Raw genomic sequence first — 21,110 nt, forward strand, 5'->3', positions numbered from 1 at the left:
ATCATTCATTCATATACTTATTACACATGTATTATAGTTAATATTACTTATTTCATATTATTTATTCACATACTTATTATATATGTATTATAGGTAATATTATTTATTACATATCATTATTCATTCATATACTTATTACATCTTTATTATGGGTGTCCTGAAGAAAAGGTACAGTCTGAGCCCCAGGGACCCCTGTAAAGCCGCGGTGAATATTGCAAGGGTGACGGCCAGGGAAGACAGGAGGGCCCCTGTCAGGCAGGGGTCCAACCACCCATGTGTCTGGAGCCCCAGGGGTCTGGGCCAGTCTGCAGCAGAGCAGGGATTCTGCTGCTGCTCTGAAAATGGTCTACTTTACTAAGTGCCAGAGACAAAAAGGGGGGATCCCTGGCCTCAGACCCCAAGAGGAAGATGGACAGGGAGAATAAGATGGAGAGCGAATTGACACCATAACTCCTCTCTCCAGGAGAGAAAGGGCTGGAGCCTCTTTCCTTCCCTCTTTCCTGAGCTGACCATATCTGTCTTCTTGAAATCCAGCCTAGTGATTATTTAAAAGAACCACTGACAGTGAAGTTCAGTTCAGTTCAGTACTCTCAGCACCTGGGAGTAAAAGAGGAGGAAAAAAGACAGTGGGAATTGGTCAAAGCTGGTGGCTGGCAAAGGGCAGGCATCATAAAAAGGCTGCAGGAAAAGCAATGTTGAAGTGGCTGATACCAGGGACCCACACAGTTAACAGCCCAGAGTCTAACGTAGGATGAGCCTGGACAAGAGGAGGCCACAAGGAGAATGGACAGGCTTCTGTGGGACCCTTTTCCTAAAAAGACCAGGCGTAGTGGCATTGGGAGGATTGACTCTATCTTTTTTTTTCTTGAAATATAGTTAATTTACAATGCTGTGTTACCTTCAAGTATACAGAAAAGTGATTCAGTTATATATATACATATATACATAATCTTTTTTCAAATTTTTCTCCATTATTGGTTATTTATTTTAAGATATCAAATATAGTTTGCTGTGCTATACAGCAGGTCCTTGTTATTTATCTATTTTCTATTCAGTAGTGTGTATACGTTAATCCCAAATTCCTAATTTATCCCTCCCCGCCCCTTCCCTCTAGTAACCATTACTTTGTTTTCTATGCCTGTGAGTCTACTTCTGTTGTGGACTCAGTTCATCTTCATCTTCCCCAAAATGCCCAGCTTATTTTAAATGGTCAATAAAGGTGTAAAATGTTAAATAAAGAAAAGAACCCTTGGTCTACCTCCCAAAGTCCAAGGATAGAGACCTTGTTTCACTCTTATTTCACATCTCCCATTGTGCTTGCTAAACCTAAGTCGAGGCTTTGGACACATCTTTTTGTTTAAATATAATTTATTTGCATTATTATATTAATTTCAAGGGTATAACACAATGGTTTAATATTTATAATAACGCCATAAAAAGTTATTATAAAATAACAGCTGTGTTTTCTATGCTCTACAGTATATCCTCGGAGCATATTTATCTTATACATAATAGTTTGAACCTCTTCATTTGGGTACATCTTAAGTTTCCTATCAAGCCATGAAAAGTCAACCTAGAACTATCTCCATACAGAACATTATTGGATCTTGAATTGCTGATAAGCTAAGTCCATAAATAACTTTTATCAAAGCATTCTGATAAATCTTTTCCTTTTCTTTTTAGGGCCGCACCTGAGGCACATGGAAGTTCTCAGGGGTCAAATGGGAGCTGCAGCTGCCAGCCTGCGCCACAGCCACAGCAATGCAGGATCCGAGCCCCATCTGTGACCTACAGCATAGCTCATGACAACACCAGATCCTTAACCCACTGAGCAAGGCCAGGGATCAAACCCACACATCCTCATGGATATTAGTTGAATTCTTAACCTGCTGAACCACAATGGGAATTACCAAAGCATTTTAATAATAAAAGTTTTGTTTTATGTTTGGAGAATTTTAACCATTCAAAGACTTGTAGTTTCACTTATTGGCAGCTGGATAGGACTAGAATTATTATGCCCATTTTATTGACTGAAAAATCCAGAGAAGTTCCCTGGCGGCTCAGTGGGTTAAGGATCCAGTGTTGTCTCTGTTGTAGCTCGGGTTGCTAATGTGGCTTGAGTTCAATCCCTGGCCTAAGAACTTCTGTATCCCAAGAGCACAGCCAAAAAAAAAAGCCAGAGAAATTAAATTCTTACTCGATGTCATACAGCCTGCATGCTCTTTACACTATACAACTGAGTCCATTCGGCAAGTCTACAATAAAATTTGAATTAAAAAAAAAAATCTTCATTCGAATGTTTATTTTTAAGAGTCTCTGGGGAACGGTGTATAAAACTGAGAAACTTTTAAAAGTTACAATAACTTTGTTATAATTACATGATGGAAAAATCTTCATTTCAAACGAGGTAGGTAGCTAATAGTGAATATCCTACATTTGAAGGTTGAAAGAGCCCCACCTTGTATTTTGAAATTAGTCTGCTCTGGCTCTCTCTTTGGCCAAGTAACTGCTCAGCCCTTGTAATGTATGATTCAAGTTCCTTCTGTGATTCTTCCACCTTCAGCCTGACATCCAGGTCTGGGGAAACATCTGTTGAGTTCTTCAACACGGCTGCTAATTTTACCATATTGATCTGTGATGACAAAAAAATTCTCAACTTAACACTTATCCCAACTTCTTAGAAAACTCTTAAATTAATAAATATAATCTTTGAGTAAAACTCATATTTTCCCACTAGATATAAGAATATCCTATATATTATAATCATATTTGCCAACATGCTCTAAATTATAGAGAAGTTAAACATAAGGCAAAATTAATATTACACAAAACATTTCCAAACTCTAAGGCAATTCCCTGACCTCCTCCTATCCTCCCACTGGCCATGTGGTTTTAAAGACTAAATTCACTCAATAGGGAATGTTAGAGACCTGGACTTTCTCTTTAGCATCTTGAATCTTTGCCTGAAGCCCAGATGTAAGAACATGTTGGAAGGACTCCTGGCTTGAAACATTTTGTATATCCATTTGCAAAGAGTCTTCAGTTCTAGACACAAGTTCTTCATACATAGATCCTTTGGCAATAAGATGCTATTAAAACAAAGGAGATCACAATAAAAAATCTGAATATATGTTAAACATTAACAACTGCATCAGGAAAACATAAAACTTTAACTGTTAAGCAAAAATGAGGCATATTTATATTCTAAAAAGGTTATTTTAAACATTGATTTTGAAATTTTATATTAATACAATCAGATTCAGAGTTCCTGTCATGGCTCAGCAGTCAACGAACCCAACTAGGAACCATGAGGTTGCAGGTTCAATCCCTGGCCTCTCTCAGTGGATTAAGGATCCAGCATTGCCATGAGCTATGGTGTAGGTTCCTGATGAGGCTTGGATCCAGCATTGCTATGGTTGTGGTGTAGGCCAGCAGCTACAGATCCGATTCAACCCCTACCCTGGGAAACTCCGTATGTTGCAGGTGCAGCCCTAAAAAGCAAAAAAAAAAAAAAAAAAAAAAATCAGATTCTAAGCAACATAGATTATTCTTTCTACACTAAGCACTTCAATAAAATAAGGACTAGAAGTAGTACAGTACCAATGGAGAGAAAATAAGTTGAGAGAGTAGTAATAAACCTTAAAATTAATTTGTTCCAAGTCAATTAATTCAGAGGGGAATACAATAAATGTTATTGGAGAAAATGTTTTGGAAATAATCTCTTTAGAACCATGTTTTATACAATATACCAAAAATGAATTTCAGGTGAATTAGAAAATTATATATAAAATATGAAACTAGAAAAGGAAGAAATTATCCATGAAAATTAATCTGCTCTCTGAGTGTGGAGGGCCTCTTTAGGCATAAGAGCAGGGACAGAAATGACTACGTAAATATAAAGATTTTCTTTGTGAAATAAAATAAAAAACAGTCAACAACTTGGTAAAAGTATTTGCTACACAAATAAAAATGAGTCATGATTCAGAGAGCTTATAAATAAGAGAGAGCTTATAAATTCAGAGAGCTTCTTAGTGAGAAAAACACTAAGATCCCAAAGAAAATTCAGAAAATATAAAAACAGGAGTTCCCGTTGTGGCGCAGTGGTTAACGAATCCGACCAGGAACCATGAGGTTGCGGGTTCGGTCCCTGCCCTTGCTCAGTGGGTTAACGATCCGGCGTTGCCGTGAGCTGTGGTGTAGGTCGCAGACGCGGCTCGGATCCCGCGTTGCTGTGGCTCTGGCGTAGGCCGGTGGCTACAGCTCCGATTCAACCCCTAGCCTGGGAACCTCCATATGCCGCGGGAGCGGCCCAAGAAATAGCAACAACAACAACAACAACAACAACAACAACAAAAGACAACAACAACAAAAAAGAAAATATAAAAACAGATAATTTACAGAAACAAATGGCTAATGACTATAAGATAGTTCAATCTTACATATAATCAAATAAGTTCAAATTATAACAATAATGAGGTACCACTTTTCAGTTATCAAGCCAGCAAAAAAATTTTTTTTTACTTACAACTGAGAGGTGGGGTGGGTAGAAGAAAATAGAAATTGTATTGTGTGATATCAACTCTGTAAATGTTGATCTTATTTATCTTAGAGCAATGAAACTATGGTGATTTTTATTTTCTCTTTATACTTTAATGCATTTTTAGATGTTATAAAATTAGCACATTCGGAGTTCCTGTTGAGGCTCTGCAGAAAGGAACCCAAGGCTGTGAGTTTGATCTCTGGCCTCACTCAGTAGGGTAAGGACCCAGTGTTGCCATGACCTGTGGTGTAGATCACAGACACAGTTCAGATCCCATGTGGCTGTGGCATAGTCTGGCAGCTGCAGCTCTGATTTGACCCCTAGCTTGGGAACTTTCACATGCTGCAAGTATGGTCCTAAATGAAGCAAAAAATAAAAATAAAATGGAGTTTCCATCGTGGCACAGCGGAAAGGAATCTGACCAGGAACCATGAGGTTGTGGATTCCATCCCTGGCCTTGCTCAGTGGGTTGGGGATCTGCCACTGCCGTGAGCTGTGGTGTATGTAGGTCAGTAACTTGGATCTGGCATTGTTGTGGCTCTGGTGTAGGCCAGCGGCTACAGCTCTGATTCGACCCCTAGCCTGGGAACCTCCATACACCACAGGTGCTGCCCTAAAAGGACAAAAAGACAAAAAAAAAAAAAAAAAAAGTATCTTTTTTTTGGCTCCACCCACCACACATGAACGTTCCCAGTCCAGGGATGGAATCTGTGCACCACAGCAGGAACTAAAAGCATCACTCTAATAAACAATGAAAACACAAAATTCCACATGCACACCTCTCAGAAATGTAGATTTTAAATAATTATATAAATGTTCCTTTATTCCAGGAACTTTCCATCTTGTTATAATTTATGACAATCTCTCTAAGTTCCACAGCTGAGCTGGAACTCAGTAAAAACCTTAATTGTAACTTCTTTCCTAGGAGAACTGAGTGCTATTAAACCACATTCCTGGAGTTCCTGTTGTGGTTCAGTGAGTTAAGGACCCAATGGTTGTCTCTGTGAGGAATGTGGGTTCAATCCCTGGCTTCGCTCAGTGGGTTAGGGATCCAGCCTTGCCTTGAGCTGTGGTGTGGGTCTCAGACAAGGCTCGGATCCCAGGTTGTTGTGGCTGTGGTACAGACCTGCAGCTATAGGTCCAATTTGACCCCTAGTCTGGGAACTTCTATATGCTGCGAGTATGGCAGTAAAAACACACAAAACAAATGAACAAAATATTCTTGCCTCATTGCTTTCTAATGAGCCAACTGCCTGAGAATAACAATGTCCATCACCCTCCCTGCATCAAGTAAGAACAGAAAATGGCTCAGGAGGGGCTGAGCTTCCACAGCAGAGATGGTATAACACTGCACTGCACTATCAGAGACTCTGGCTCATGCCTCATTGCCCTCTGAGAGAAGAGAATATTTTAATCTCTATTCTGTTTTTTCTTTTAAAGTATAGTGGATTTACAATGTTAACAGTCTGTATCTACCAACCCAAACTCTCCATCAGCCCCTCTCTCTCCCTTCCCTTAATCTCCATTCTGAAGCTGGAAAATTTGTTGAAGAATTTAGATTCCTAAGGTACTGGCTTCAAATTTATCCTCTATCTTAAAGCAAAATCACAGCAAATGACTCAAGGATGAGATTCTACACCATTAAAAAAGAAAAAAACAAAACAAAACAAAGAATATTCAAACAGTAGTCTTATTACTATTTCCTTTAAAACTTTTAATTTAATACATAAGTCTACAACCACGAAAGCTGCCTTTTTACTATTATGCTCATACCTGCAATGATCCTTCCACTGAGGTATCTCCATCATCTTGCTGTCTCATAAGATCCAAAAGAGATGTGGTTTCTGCCTCCCAGATTTTCACTTGTCCAATGAGTTTTTCAACCTCTTCAGCCACGTTCAGCTGCCCTATAAATTCTTCATTTTCTTTTTCATGTTCTTTCCCAGCCTACAAACATTCAAAAGCATCACGTAAGAAAATGGTTTAAAAATAAATAAAAAATTTAAAAAATAAAATAAAATGGTAACATTTACATTATAAAATAATTTTCAATTTTAAAAAGTTATATCTCTATTTTCTTTTTCTTTTCTGTCTTTTTAGGGCCGCACCTACGGCACATGGAGGTTCCAGGCTAAGGGTCCAATCAGAGCTGTTGTCGCCAGCCTACACCACAGCCGCAGCAACTCCAGATCTGAGTCGCATATGTGACCTACACTGCAGCTCACAGCTTGGCCAGATCCTTAATCCACTGAGCAAAGCCAGGTATCAAACCTGCATCCTCATAGATCCTAGTCAGATTTGTTTCCACTGAGCCATGACAGGAACTCCTATAAACACATTTCTAGAACTTATATACAATTTAATTAAATACAGCTGCTAGCAACAATAGCTGTGAAATACCAAAATCAAATTTCAACAAAATTAAGCCTTTTCCCATTAATAATCTCTCAGTATCCTATAAGTTAATATGCTACAGCTTTACCTGATAGATACACTTTTAAAGTTGTTTTTAATCAGGTATTTTAAATGTATAAGAATATAATATTCTATATTATATTATATAGAATAGTCTGTGTTATAAAAGCATATTGCACAAATTCAGATCTTTCAAGATTTTCTACAATTAGGTCTTCTCATGGTGGGAAAACACAGGAACTCCATCATTGCAAGTGGCCATAGTCCACCTAAAAATTACTTTCTTTAAAACTATAAATAATTATTCTGAAGGAGGCACATTTCCAAAATCATAGGTGTTATACCTATGTTTTTTTTTTTCTTTTTCAGTATTCTTATCTATAAAGTCATCCTCCAAATTACCCAACAAAGCAAGAAATGATTTTATCTCCCCTGATTCTGTAGAAAGGAAGCAAGACACAGGCCAGGGACTAGCCAGGACTGGACAATTTCTGAATACTCGTCAGAAGCAATCTGAAGAAAATATCAACTCCCTTTCCACAGCTCAGAAGGCATGACTGCTTCTGCATGTCTGCAAACGCGTCAGGGAATGAGAGACAAAGGGCTTTGCCCGTGAAAACCACCACTTAATGTGTGAAGGGAACACTTGGACATTTTTTTGGAAAATGACTATACTCTAAATATTATCTAGTAATCACATTTACAGTTTCAACAATATGGTTTTTTAAAAAAAAATAGCAAAGTTAAATTATTTATATATACAAATGAAATACATGAAGTACTATTCACCATAATATTCTGATTGTGATTTTCAGGAAGTTCTATTGACATATCTGTTGAAAAATCAACAGTTGATTTTTCTTCGTTAGAGAACTGAATATCTCCAGAACTGCCAAGAGAGGGCTCGTCTTGTTTTTTTATAAGTGGTGGGTTTAGCTCCTATAAAAAATTAATATCATGAAATGTAAAGGTTATATTTTTATGCTAATATATTATTAACAACAATAAAGGGACATAATATATTCACTGTATTTTTAGGATTAATCAGTTAGTAACAATGCTATAAAATTTCCCATACAACACCTGTCTCAAATTGTTTTTGTTTTTTTTTTTTGTCTTTTTGCCTTTTCTAGGGCTGCACCTGTGGTATATGGAGGTTCCCAGGCTAGGGGTCCAACTGGAGCTGTAGCTGCCGGCCTGCGCCAGAGCCACAGCAACGTGGGATCCGAGCTGTGTCTGCAATCTACACCACAGCTCATGGCAACACCGGATCCTTAACCCACGGAGTGAGGCCAGGGATCGAACCCACAACCTCATGGTTCCTAGTCGGATTCGTTAACCACTGAGCCACGATGGGAACACCAATTCTTTAATGGTAAAAGAATTTCAACTAGGAATCTATACGTTGTATGTCCACACAAATACTTGTACATGAATGGTCATATCATCATTATTCATAGTTGTCAAAAAAAAGTGGAAAGAAGCCAAATGTTCACAAACATTTGATCAAATAAAATGCGGTATATCCATACAATAGACTATGATTTGCCAATGAAAAGGAATGAAGTACTAACACATGCTACAAAACGAACTTTGAAAACATTACACTTTTTTTTCCACATAAGTGAAAAAAGCCAGAAACAAAAGACCACATATTATATGACTCCCTTTATATGAAATACTCAGAAAAGGCAAATATTTAGAGCTGGGGGCACTAGGAAAAAAATGGGGAGTGATTGCTAATGGGTAAAAAGTTGCTTTATGAGGTGACGAAACTGTTCTAAAACTGATTATGGTGATGGCTGCATAACTAAATATACTAAAAACCACTAAGTTACTCACTTTAAATGAGGGACCTGTATGTATGTGAATTGTACCTCAATGAAGCTGTTACAAAAAAAAAAAAAAAAAAAAAACTTACAAGCTGAGTCTTTGTAATAAATTTTCTCCATCTTTTATTCAGCCTTCTCAGTTCTTTAGAAACAGATGATCCAACTTCATCATTGCTGACTTGAATTAAGAAATTCCCCACTTCATTTAAAGTAGTATGTTCTCGATTCCACTGGGACAGTTCAAAGGCAACCTACATAACATAATAAGCACCATCATATTTTAATGACATAATATTTGTCTTTCCATTATCTAGAAGATCTTTATCAAGGCTGACTGTGAGCAAAAGGGAGTGTGAGGTTTTTGCAGACTCTGACCCTCAATGTTGGTCTGTAGCTCCTCATCCCTAATCACTAACTGGTAGGTGCTGGCTGGCTGTCATCATTCCTGGTCCTGGACCTTTAGAAAGCATCTGACCATCTATCTTTCCAAGTGGCTGATGAGCTTACAGAAAGCAGTCTCACTCTTTTTCAGTTCATGCCTCCCTTAATATCTCAGTAATTTCTTTTCATGGATTCCCTAGGCTAGAAGAATTCTTTAACAGTTTTCATTTTTCAGTAGTCAAGTCCAAACAACTTAAGAGTAATATGTATGGTGTCCAACAGGCAGATATTCCTATTTCTCCCTCAAATTTTAGACTATCTAGAGAGTTCTCTTTGGCAGCTAAGGGCACCTCAGCACAGAGTTTGCGAATTGCAAGGCTTAAAGTGTTGTTTTCTCAGAGAAATGTGAATTTTAATAAAAGGCCTTTAAAGACAGAACTGTTGAAAGCCAAAGGTTTGAATTTCTGGTATCTACTTAGGTAACAAGGACGCCTAACGACTCACAAACCCCTCAAATATTCTTTTTACACTCATATATTTATCACAAGTTTATGTTTATCACAAGATTATTATATTTAATCTGAGAGGCTGTCTACATTTTCTTGTAACAGAGGAAAACAAAGGAAAAAAGAAAGAATATTCATAAAACAGACTATTACATAAATCATCAATGAGAACAATAATGAGTTACATCAGAATTTCTTCCACACTTCTTTACATAATCCAAGGTATCGTGTTCTTCCTCCTCTAGTAAATCAGGAGGCTTTTAGCATTAAGAGGAATTCACTCAAATGGGGGGAAAAAACCTTTTTTAAAGCATTACTTTTAAATGTTCTATAATCAATCCAGTCTTCCACATCTTTTATTTCCTTTCCAAAGAAATTAGCAATTTATCTTACAAAAGCTATACTGTGTATGTAAATCATACACTAATAAAGCTGTGCGGGTTGTGGGGTAAAACTTATAACAGGGAGAAGAATTCCTTTTAGCAATTATAGGAGAAAGAAACTAAACTCTTTCCAATACTTTGGAGAATTTTTCCAAGAGCCATGCTTACTCTTTTCTGGCCTCTCATTTTTAGATTGAAAATCAGGGTCTCCAAACAAAATAAGACCAAAAAAAAGTAAAAATTGAGCATATGCCATTAGACTGAAAATACCTCTTTCATCTGTTCCTTCTTCGTTTCCACAAAAGAAGCCTTTAGTAAGCGAAGGTTTTCCATATAAGTAGCCCAACACGCCAGAACTTTTTGTAGAGTGGACTTCGCATTGAATATATTTTTTCTATACATGCAAAAATGATGTTCCACCATTGCATATTGTTTACTAATATCTGGATATTCTCTAGCTATAATGTTAACAAAACAAGAAAGTAATTTTTGAAAACAGTTTTTCATTAATAAAGTAATACTGCTAAGAAAAATATTTACATACTAATTGACAGCAATGTACTCTAACAATATTAAAAGTGATGCAAAAATTATCCAAAGAAAACAGATAGTAAAATCAGTTCCTAAGACATTAGAGTGAAACAGATGAAATGCTACTTTTAAGTGGTGGTCTTCCCATCAAAAAGTAATTGTATAGCTTTACCCAAATTCTTATGAATTTCTTCACATTTTTGAAAAGAGGTTTCAAGTTGAGCTAGGAACTGTTTTTCTTCAATAAATTTCTGGGGGGAAAAAAAGGAAAAAAAATATTGACAGTTTTTACTTTTAAAAACATATAAAGAAATCCAGATAGAGATATATAAACATTGATGAAGTACTTAGACACCAGAATTTCTTTACAGTTTTAATACTACACATTTGAGTAGGAAAAGAACAGTTCATGAAGAAAGAGAGTGAAGGTCTAGGAGACATAGGTATGAGTATGAATCTATAGTTGAGAGACTTGACAAAATTTATCTTTTTTTTTTTTAGGGCCACAGCTGAGGCATATGGAAGTTCCCAGGGTAGGGGTCAAACTGGAGCTATAGCTGCAGGTCTACACCACAGCCACAATAACACCAGATCCAAGCTGCATCTGCAACCTACACCACAGCTCACAGCAACATCGGATCCTTTAAACCACTGAGCGAGGCCAGGGATCAAATCCATACCCTCATGGATACTGGTTGGATTCGTTTCCATTGAGCCACGACAGGAACTCCCACAAAGTTTATCTTAATATGGTAATATTGTTCAAAAATGGTTTTCTTCTCATAAGAAAAGGCAGGTATTTATAGCAATTCCAAAATCTCCTAATTCACATATTTATTAATACTGCATAATTTATATCAGTTTCTATAAGAGAAACTTCATTTGTTTTTATTAATAGTGAATAATTTTTATTAGATATATTAGAGTATGTTATAAATAGACACTATCCATTACACAAAAATATTTGAGAAATATCTTTTACAAATTATTATGTGTTATGCTAACAAATTTTGCTCTGGGAAAATAGAGTTAATTAAAAACTAATATATTATACACTTATTATGTACCAATGGTATAATTACATAAATGGAAAAGTGAAAAATCAAAGTTAGAAAAAGAAATTAAAATATTCAAAATCTAGCCTAACTTAAAATGATGCTTCCTGTTCAGGAATGTACAGTGTTTAAATCATAAACTGTAAATAAATCCTTCTTCATCATGTTTTTCCAATTTTTGCATTGAAATTTACCATCTTGGGTTTTTCTTTTTGGCCCTCATCCCCAAAAGAGAGAAACATAAGATTAATACGGTCTAACTATAGAAATGACACTGCTAGGACACTGAAGTTTTAATTTATGAAATAAACACACATATTTAAATCATTTGCAACATCTTTCCCTGTAAGTTGCAACAGCTAAACAAACTCCTCCCCCAGAACAGCCTCAAGGCAAAACACACTGTTTTTCCTACTCTTAAAACTTTAAAGGCTAAGATTAAAATGTTCTAAAAGAAGTTTAATGTTTGAATAAAACCATGAAACTGAGTGGGAAAAAAAATATTAAACAAGATGTCTAGTAAGTGAAGTAGGATTTTTTTTTCTGTTTTGCTCTTTTAGGGCCACACTCTTGGCATATGGAAGTTTCCAGGCTAGGAGTCCAATAGGAGCTATAGCTGCTGACCTTTACCACAGCCACAGCAATGCAGGATCTGAGCCACATCTGCAACCTACACCACAGCTCATGGCAAAGCCAGATCCTTAACCCATTGAGCAAGGCTTGAATCCACAACCTCATGGTTCCTAGTCGGATACGTTTCTGCTGCTCCACGATGGAATAACGTTAAAAAGACTTTATTATGTTCTGCTGCTCCACGACGGAATAATGTTAAAAAGACTTTATTATGTTACTTAGCCTGGTTAACTCAATCAATTGACCCCTGTTGTGCTAAATAATGCTGTTTTCCCATTCTGATTTGACTTATTTGACTACCTGTAATTCTCTCCTCCAGGCAATATTTAAGCTAATGAAAGCTACCAAGAAAACTTGTCTCAAAACCTGGAAAGTAAAGGGAAATTGTGCCAAGGGAAAATGCAAACCCAGCACCATGGAGAACAATTGTCTAAGACATGAAATAAAGTGGCTTACATGCCAGTCTTCCAGCAATAATTCCACAGATTCTCTGCTCCCGTATTTGATGTTCCAAACAACCAATTTTGATTTCACTTCATCTAGCAAACCAAGAACTGAGCACTTATAGTAATGAAATTCTAGAAGTGGCATGAATTTTTTCCCCGAAATGTTGTTGATTCTGGAAGATAGTGCAGGTTTTAGAATTAAATATTATTCACCAAATGTGAGAAATCCGTTTGGCATTTTTAAAACTATTGGGGCTTTAACTTTTTCTTTTAAACACATGGAACTCAAATGTACCCTCAAAAAAATTTTTTAAACAAAGTAAAACAAACATCATCACCAGATATAAAACAGCTATTTCTAAGATAAAAATATCTAACAGAACACTTCCTGAAGAAATGATTCCCCTACTGAGAAGTTCTAAAATAAAAATGTTAATCTCTAAAATATTTTACTAAATTTGAAAACTTCCATGTAACTTAATGTAACTATAATTTTCTACATTTACATATCAACAGCTTTCATTACTAAGGCTAATACCTTCTTAATATCATTCTAATAAGCTGCTTATGAATAATGAGAAAAGAGAAGATAATATGGACAACCACCAATTAAATGATCTTTATATCTGCAGTTTTTTGGAGTTTATAAAGTGTTTTCATATACCTCCACTCATTTCACCCAGTTTCCTTGTGAGACATGAACACAGTGATTACTATTACCTCATATTTACAAATGAGGAAACATGCAGAAAAACACGGTAACTTGGCCAAATCCAAGATACAGAGCTTAGTTTCTGACTCTGAGTCCAGAACTTCTTCTACCACCATGTCTTACCAGACAATAAAAGAGGAAGTATGTTAGCCTGATATAATGTTACCATCACATAAAACATGAAGGGCCTGTTATCAAGATTTAAAGACCAACCGTCAGAAATTATCTAAAAATCGGTACCGTTGGTCCCTAGAGCACCACGCTAGGGATCAAATATGAAGGTGTCAACAGTTGTGAAAGGGTAGTGTTACAAACCGTCTTTTCATTTCCTCCAATTTGTTAGGTGGTACCAATGTCAAATGGTTTTCATCTCTATTTTCAAATGCCAGGAGAGTATTCAAATGACAGTCAAATTTATCCATCAGACTCTGAAAAGAAATTTAGCATGACGTGAACCAGATTTATTGCCAAACATTGAGACTCAGGGTTTGTTGATCTCCTTTGATCTGCACATGCATTGCATCTTTTTTAAAAAGAAAATAAATATATATATCATAAAGCCCTTTCTTTTTTTAACTGAAATTTGGTGAGTATTTTCATCATAAATGTTTTAAATTAAATTGGAACCTTTTACAATGAGGCAGACTGCAGTTTCTCTGATAAAAACATTATCAACATCTTTTGTTTTCAGATGTCTTTTCCATTCCTTTGTGAGCTCAAATGCTGTAAACCTCACCTATCAAAATTCTTTCATATCATTTCACCGAAAACCCAATCTCCCACATTTTAAAAGTCTCCCCTCTCCTGTTCTGTCAGACTTTACAGTTGCTTTAGAACGTACTCGACTCTTTTCTTACTGTTTTTACCTTCAACTAGCACAATGCTCATAAAGAAAGTGGAGGTATCTTTCGGGTCCCCCAAATCTCCAGAGGAATCATCTACACCATCCTCAATATCCACTCTACTTCTTCCCCTTTCTTCCAGGACAAAATCTTCCTCAAGAACAGTCCCTAACAAAGCGTAGCTATTTCCATGTTTCTTTGTTCTTTTCTAACCTGGAATAAAGTCATTTTTTCTTGCAGTAAAGCCCTGGCTTCAGAGTAATCCTGGGAGGCTGGCAAATCTTCCTCTACAAGCTCCTCCACCTCCTGGAGCCAAACTTCTGTTTGATAGAGGGCCGGGGGCAAGACATGATTCAAATCTGCTTTCCATGCGTTAACCTGGAGAAAAGAATTTAAGAAAAGGAAACACATTCCTCAGTGGACACTTTTCTAGTTTATTTCTTCACACACAGTGTGCTTAATTATTTTAAGAATTCTTGTTATAAAATTCTCTAAACACAGTATGTTTACTTCTCTTATTCGTTAGTCTTTTTTTTTTTTTTTTTTTTTTTTTTTTTGCCTTTTTAGGGCCACAACCGTGGCCTACAGAGGTTCCCACGCTAGGGGGCCAGGGGTCTAATAGGCGCTGTAGCCACCAGCCTATGCCAGAGCCACAGCAACACCAGATCTGAGCCGCATCTGTGACTTACACCACACAGCTCATGGCAACACCGGATTCTTAACCCACTGCGTGAGGCCAGGGATCAAACCCACAGCCTCATGGTTCACAGTCAAGTTCATTAACCACTGAGCCACAATAGGAACCCTATTTGTGTGTGTGTGTGTGTGTGTGTGTGTCAAGGAAATCTTGATCAACAGGTAAACTTCTTAGTTCTAACTATCCCTGGGCTAGGTGCTGATCAAGAAGATCACCTTGTTTAATAAAAGCTGTAAAAAAGGTCACAAGAATAAAAACAAGTGTTCTGATAAATTCACCTTCAGTTATGGGTAAAAATGAGAAATATTTAAAGCACCTACTAAGCAGGGGTCGACTACTGTACTGAACGACCATCATTTGAAATGCTGTCTGCCCTTGCGTTCCCAGACAGTACAGCTATACCTCTCATGCAGATTTAAAGGTTGTTTTCCTCACCAGCTCTGATGATATATTTATATTAGATATCTCCTGAAGATCTGTCTTTCACCAAAGCCCCTACCTCCTAGTCTAAGCACCTTCCTCCTTCCTCAGCCTTCCCACCACCCCCTACCTGCACACGGGGTCACAGAAATGACCACTTACTGCCCCAAACACTGACCACATTCCCAGGTCCTCACTCTTCCTGCCCCCTCTACCTGGATTTCCCTCCTGAGAAGCTCCCACATTCATTCATTCATTCAGCCACTGAGCAGACACTTAGGAATTGTGCTAAGAGCTGGGTACAAAGACACAGAGGGCTTCTGGAGTGGAGGACCTGGAGGGGCAAGGAGGTGGTCACACCACAGGGGACTGAGCCACCATCAGATGACAGCTAGGGGTACACCCATGGCAACATGGAGGCACCTTAAATGTATGTGCTCAGAATTGAAAGTAAGAAACAGAAGAACATATAATATCAACTTACACCGTTTTAAAATACATGGACATTGGACTTGCCGTGTGGCTTGCAGCATAACTACTCCGAGTTGCTTCTAAAATACATGGATACATGAATCCAGCGCTGCATTTTGCAAGAACATATCAAACAAAAGATACATATTAAGCACATCCTGATGGAGACCTTAGGAGAAGGGAAGATGGATGGAGGATATTTGCATAAGAAGGAATAAATGCACAGTTTAACAGATGGACAAAAATGAGAGTAGAGCCTCACCCAGACCCATGTGTCATGAAGAGGAGAGTAAGTTTAACACAATTCTCCACATCTGAGAGTCAACCAGGTAAATAACCAGGTAACCAGTCTCAGCTCTTGCCTGAACCAGGGGAAGGAGACAAGCACACAGTTACAGTAAAGCGTGCTCACCAAAAACACAGGCATAGGGGTCGAGGAGGACCCTGGAAGAGCACTGACGTCACAGTGACGAGCAAAGTTTCAAGTCTGTACTTTCGCTTACCATTAGAGCTCTACTGAGTTGGTTCTAATTTTAGAGTTAAAACGCTTTTAAATAGAAGAATAGGCAAATTTAATTTTTTCCAAGAATAGAGTTATTTGAGTCATTATTAATTCATTGGAAAACATTCATTGGGTGCCCACTATTTGCAAGGGAAGTATCAAAAACAAACAAACAACAACAAAAAAAAAACACTTAACCAACTACCCAAGTACAAAGACATTAAATGAGGACAAAGCTAGGCTCTGTTAAGGCAGTCAAAAGGAACGATTAATAAATAAGAATCATGAACTATTAAAGTTTTTGTATTTTGTTTTGCTGTCTTTAGCGTATTGAGGTATAACTGACAAAATTGTAAGATAGTTAAAGTGTTACATCATTAATGTATACAAAATGAATAAACAGCAATGTTCTACTGTGTAGCACAGGGAGCTATATTCAATATCTGTGATAAACCGTAATGGAAAAGAATATGAAAAAGAAGATATATATATATACATATAACTGAATCACTTTGCTGTACAGAAAAAATTAACACAACATTGTATATCAACCATATGTCATCAAAATAAATTTTAAAAAAATAAAGTGTATATCATGATGATTTGATATATATTAATATCGTAAAAGGAGCCCCACCATCGCGTCAATTAACGTATCTATCACTTCCCACACTCATCTTTTTTTCTTTTTTTTCTGGCAAGGACATTTAAGTTCTACTCTCTCAGCTAATGTCAATGACATAATACAGTGTTATCAACTAAAGTCAGACCTTATTCCTCTTACAGCTCAAAGTCTGTACCCTTTAACCAACTTCTCCCTAACCGTCAGTCCTGGACAACCACTTTGCTACTCTGTTTCTATGTGTTTGATTTTTCTTCTTTTACTTCCACAGATAAGTGATATCTTGGAGTAGTTTGTTTTGCTTTAATTAGCTTGCAAGTTTATTTTCTCAACAGGCATATGGCAAAAGACAGCTATAAAACCTAAATCATTAAGCATATGCTGGTAAGCCTCCATTTGAAAAATAGTTTTTAAATGCTTCCATTATTATGAATTTTTAACATAAAGCTAATATGTGCTTTTATTACACACACACACACACACACACACACGCGAATTATTTGGGCATTCACCATAAAAAAACCTCCAGAAAACTGGCAGGTGACTGAGCTAAAGAGAAGCTAAGAATGATACCTCTAACTCAGCTAATATTCTTTTCACAACTGAAAGGAAGCTGTATAGACAGCAAGACCTGTACCAACTTCCCCCATAAGAAAGGAAGACATCGGAAACCAGAGAGGCTACAACTCTATTGTCTGCAAAGTAGACCACACCAAAAATCCATAAGGCAGAGAATTATGACTCAGATAAGGGAGCAAGAAAAAACAAAAACAAAAACAAAAAAACAGAAAAACAGCCAAGTGATCTGGAGATTACCAACCTCCATGAAAAAGACTTTGGACTGATGATAGTAAAGGTGATTCAAAACCTTGGAAATAAATTGGAGGCAAAGACTGATAAATTACAAGAAACACGAGCTAAGAAATAGAAGATTTAAGGATTAAGCAAGCAGAGATGCAAAATACAATAACTGAAATAGAAAATTCACTAGAAGCAACCTACAGCAGATTACAGGAGGCAGAAGAACAAATAAGGGAGGTGGAAGACAGACTAATAGAAATCACTGATGCAGAACAGAAATGAAAGAAAGCTGTATATATTCTGGATTTTTTTGGCCATACCCATGGCATATGGAAGTTCCAGATCAAGGACTGAACTCCCACCATAGCAGTGACAACACTGGATCCTTAGCCCACTAGGCCACCAGGGAACTCGCAAAAGCTGTATATATTTTGAATGAAACCAAACATGGGCTTTCCAACTGGGGTTGTACTCTGCAGCTGTAGGGAAAGTTAAGACAGAGGCAAAGTCTACCTTTCATTCCTTGCCTTTCACTCTTAACATAGAAAAGTGGCTCCACACTTTCTTCCTCAGTTTTAGAAATTACTTTCGAATTTTGATGAATACTTACATAAGATCTTGTCAGGTCAAAATAACATAATATGGGAGTCCCTGTCGTGGCTCAGTGGCTAACATATCCGACTAGGAACCATGAGGTTGCAGGTTCAATCCCTGGCCTTGCTCAGTGGGTTAAGGATCCAGCCAGTGTTGCCGTGAGCTGTGGTGTAGGTCGCAGACGCAGCTTGTATCCCTCGTTGCTGTGGCTCTGGCGAAGGCCAGCAGCTACGGCTCTGATTAGACCTCTAGCCTGAAAACCTCCATATGCCGCGGGTGTGGCCCTAGAAAAGGCAAAAAGACTAAAAATAAAAATAACATGAGTATTTCCTATAGCGGGCTTAAAATGAAACCATTGGAGTTCCCATTGCAGCTCAGTGGGTTAATATCCATGAGGATGCAGGTTCAATCCCTGGCCTCACTCAGTGGGTTAAGGATCCCACATGGCATGAGCTGTGGTATAGGCAGCATATACAGCTCAGATCTCATGTTGCTGTGGCTGTGGTATAAGCTGGCAGCTACAAGTCCGATTCGACCCCCAGCCTGGGAACTTCCATATGCCATGGGTGTGGCACTAAAAAGACATATATACATACACATAAACATAAAATGAAGTCATTTAATAAGATGCTTTGAGATACCAGTGTCCTCAAACAACTGAACTAGAAACTGCCTGGATGTTATTGATTGTTACATACCCGATGATTTAAAAACTAATGTCTCATTTTACAACACCAAGAATATAAGCAGCACTCTACCTAAGGGATGGGTTTTTAAGCTACAATCAATGTTTAGCACTTAATCTTGCAAAACATTTCTTTTAATGGTATTTCTCATTATTTGGGGTGATTTTTCCAAATCATTCATAGCAAAATTAGGTCAGGTCATTGTGACCTGGAATAGCCTGAACTGTACAGACACTATCTTCTTCCTCTCCTTCCATTTTGTGGCAGAGAGTTCCTGCCCTTCACCAGGATCAGCGTCAACACGGAGATCAGAACAGGAGCTGAAAATGCAACAAGCACTGCCACTCAATGGAAAGATTTATGGAGCTGCATCAGTTCTTCAACATGAAGAACCCTGACAGGGTGGCTCTTTTAAGCCTCTGTGCTAGTGTCTAAGACACTTCATGAATGGTATGATAAAGTATGCTGAAAACAAGCTGTCATTCCTAGCAGCCAAGAGATTCGAGCAGGAATCAGCAAACTTTTTCAGGGCCAGAGAGTACTTCTGACTTGCAGACCATACAATCTCTGTTGCAACTGTGTAAATTCACTAAAAATCATTTAATTAGCCATTCAATATGTGTGGATTCTATGGTATGTAAGTTATACTTCAACAAACATGTTCATCTTTGTATCTTATCTTCTTCTATGAAGGCAAAGTAAAGACATTAAGCAATCAAAGAAAACTAAGAGAATCTGCAATCCACAGACCTGCATTATAAGATAAGTTAAAGGAAGTTTTTTAAGCGGAAAGGAAATGAGTTCAGATGGAAACTCAAATCTCTAGGAAGGAATTAAGAACAATGGAAATGATAACTATCTAGATATAGATGAAAGACTACCTTTCCCTTAATTTCTTTAAAACATATAACTGTTGAGCAAACAATTGTAACATGTTCTCAGGGACTTTAAAATATGTTTGTGTCATATATAGATAGACAGATACAGCTATAGATATAGATATATAAACCAACTAAGCATGAAGAATGAGAGATTTGATTGCGAGATTTCTACATGTAATGAAGTTGTACAATAACTTAGAAGTTGTAGAACTTGAGGTAGACTGTAAAAATTTTATAATGTAGGAGTTCCCACTGTGGCTTAGCAGGTTAAGAACCTGACTAGTATCCATATCCACTTCCATATGCTGCAGTTGTGGCCATAGAAAAGAAAAGAAAAAAATTATAATGTATATTGTAATCCCACTAAAAATATGACAGAGGTAGAGCCAAAAAGCCAATAGATAAATTAAAATGGAATTCTAAAAATATAATCTAAAACAAGGCAGGAAAAAAAAAGGATAGAGATACAAAAAACAGAGGGAATAAATGGAAAAAGTGTTAAGATGGTAAACCCACATTGAACCATGTCAATAATTACATTAAGCATAAATTGTCTTAACACTCCAGTGAAAAGGCTGAGATTGTCAGAGTGGATAATAAAGAAAGATCCAACCACATGCTGCCTATAAGAGACCACTTAATAAAGACTCAAATAGGTTGAAAGTAAATGAAGGAAAAAGATGTGCCATAAAAACAGTCGGCATAAGAAGAATGCAATAATCATATTGATATCAGATCAAGTAGATATCAATAAAAATCATCTTGCCAGAGATAAACAGGAATATTTCACGATGGTAAAAAAGTGTTCATCCAGGAAGACATAACAATCATAAATGTACATATCTAATAATAAAGTCTTAAAACACATGACAGAAAATTTGATAAAATTAAAGAAAGGATTCTAATTCTAATTCTAATCTAATCTAATCTAATCTAAATCTAATTCTAGATTTTAATAGCCTGTTCTAAGAAATTGATAGAGCAACTGGACAAAATGCCAGTCAAGACAGAGATAATCTGAACACTCTCAACTATCTTATCTTAATTGATATTTATAGACTATTATATCCAATAACTAGAGAATACATGTTCTTTTTAAGAGCAAATAGTATCAAGGCTGATACAGACCATGTGCTGGGCCATAACACATCTCAATAAAT

At 37.0% G+C, this 21,110-nt stretch overlaps 1 protein-coding gene across 9 annotated transcripts in view; it reads right to left on the reverse strand.

Annotated features, from left to right (window-relative positions):
• Positions 1-21,110, reverse strand: part of SYNE2 (spectrin repeat containing nuclear envelope protein 2) — a 442,988-nt gene that overhangs the window by 221,069 nt on the left and 200,809 nt on the right. For all 9 annotated transcript variants that reach the window (XM_021074160.1, XM_005660039.3, XM_021074116.1 and 6 more), the window contains 10 exons: positions 14,490-14,654; positions 13,750-13,862; positions 12,733-12,895; positions 10,761-10,839; positions 10,328-10,515; positions 8,877-9,038; positions 7,745-7,894; positions 6,314-6,487; positions 2,931-3,089; positions 2,459-2,632 (listed from right to left, as the gene is read on the reverse strand). In XM_021074160.1, coding sequence (XP_020929819.1) covers positions 2,459-2,632; positions 2,931-3,089; positions 6,314-6,487; positions 7,745-7,894; positions 8,877-9,038; positions 10,328-10,515; positions 10,761-10,839; positions 12,733-12,895; positions 13,750-13,862; positions 14,490-14,654 — 1,527 coding nt within the window. The remainder of the gene's footprint in view (positions 1-2,458; positions 2,633-2,930; positions 3,090-6,313; positions 6,488-7,744; positions 7,895-8,876; positions 9,039-10,327; positions 10,516-10,760; positions 10,840-12,732; positions 12,896-13,749; positions 13,863-14,489; positions 14,655-21,110) is intronic.

Source organism: Sus scrofa, chromosome 1, assembly GCF_000003025.6.
Source record: "Sus scrofa isolate TJ Tabasco breed Duroc chromosome 1, Sscrofa11.1, whole genome shotgun sequence".
NCBI lineage: Eukaryota > Metazoa > Chordata > Mammalia > Artiodactyla > Suidae > Sus > Sus scrofa.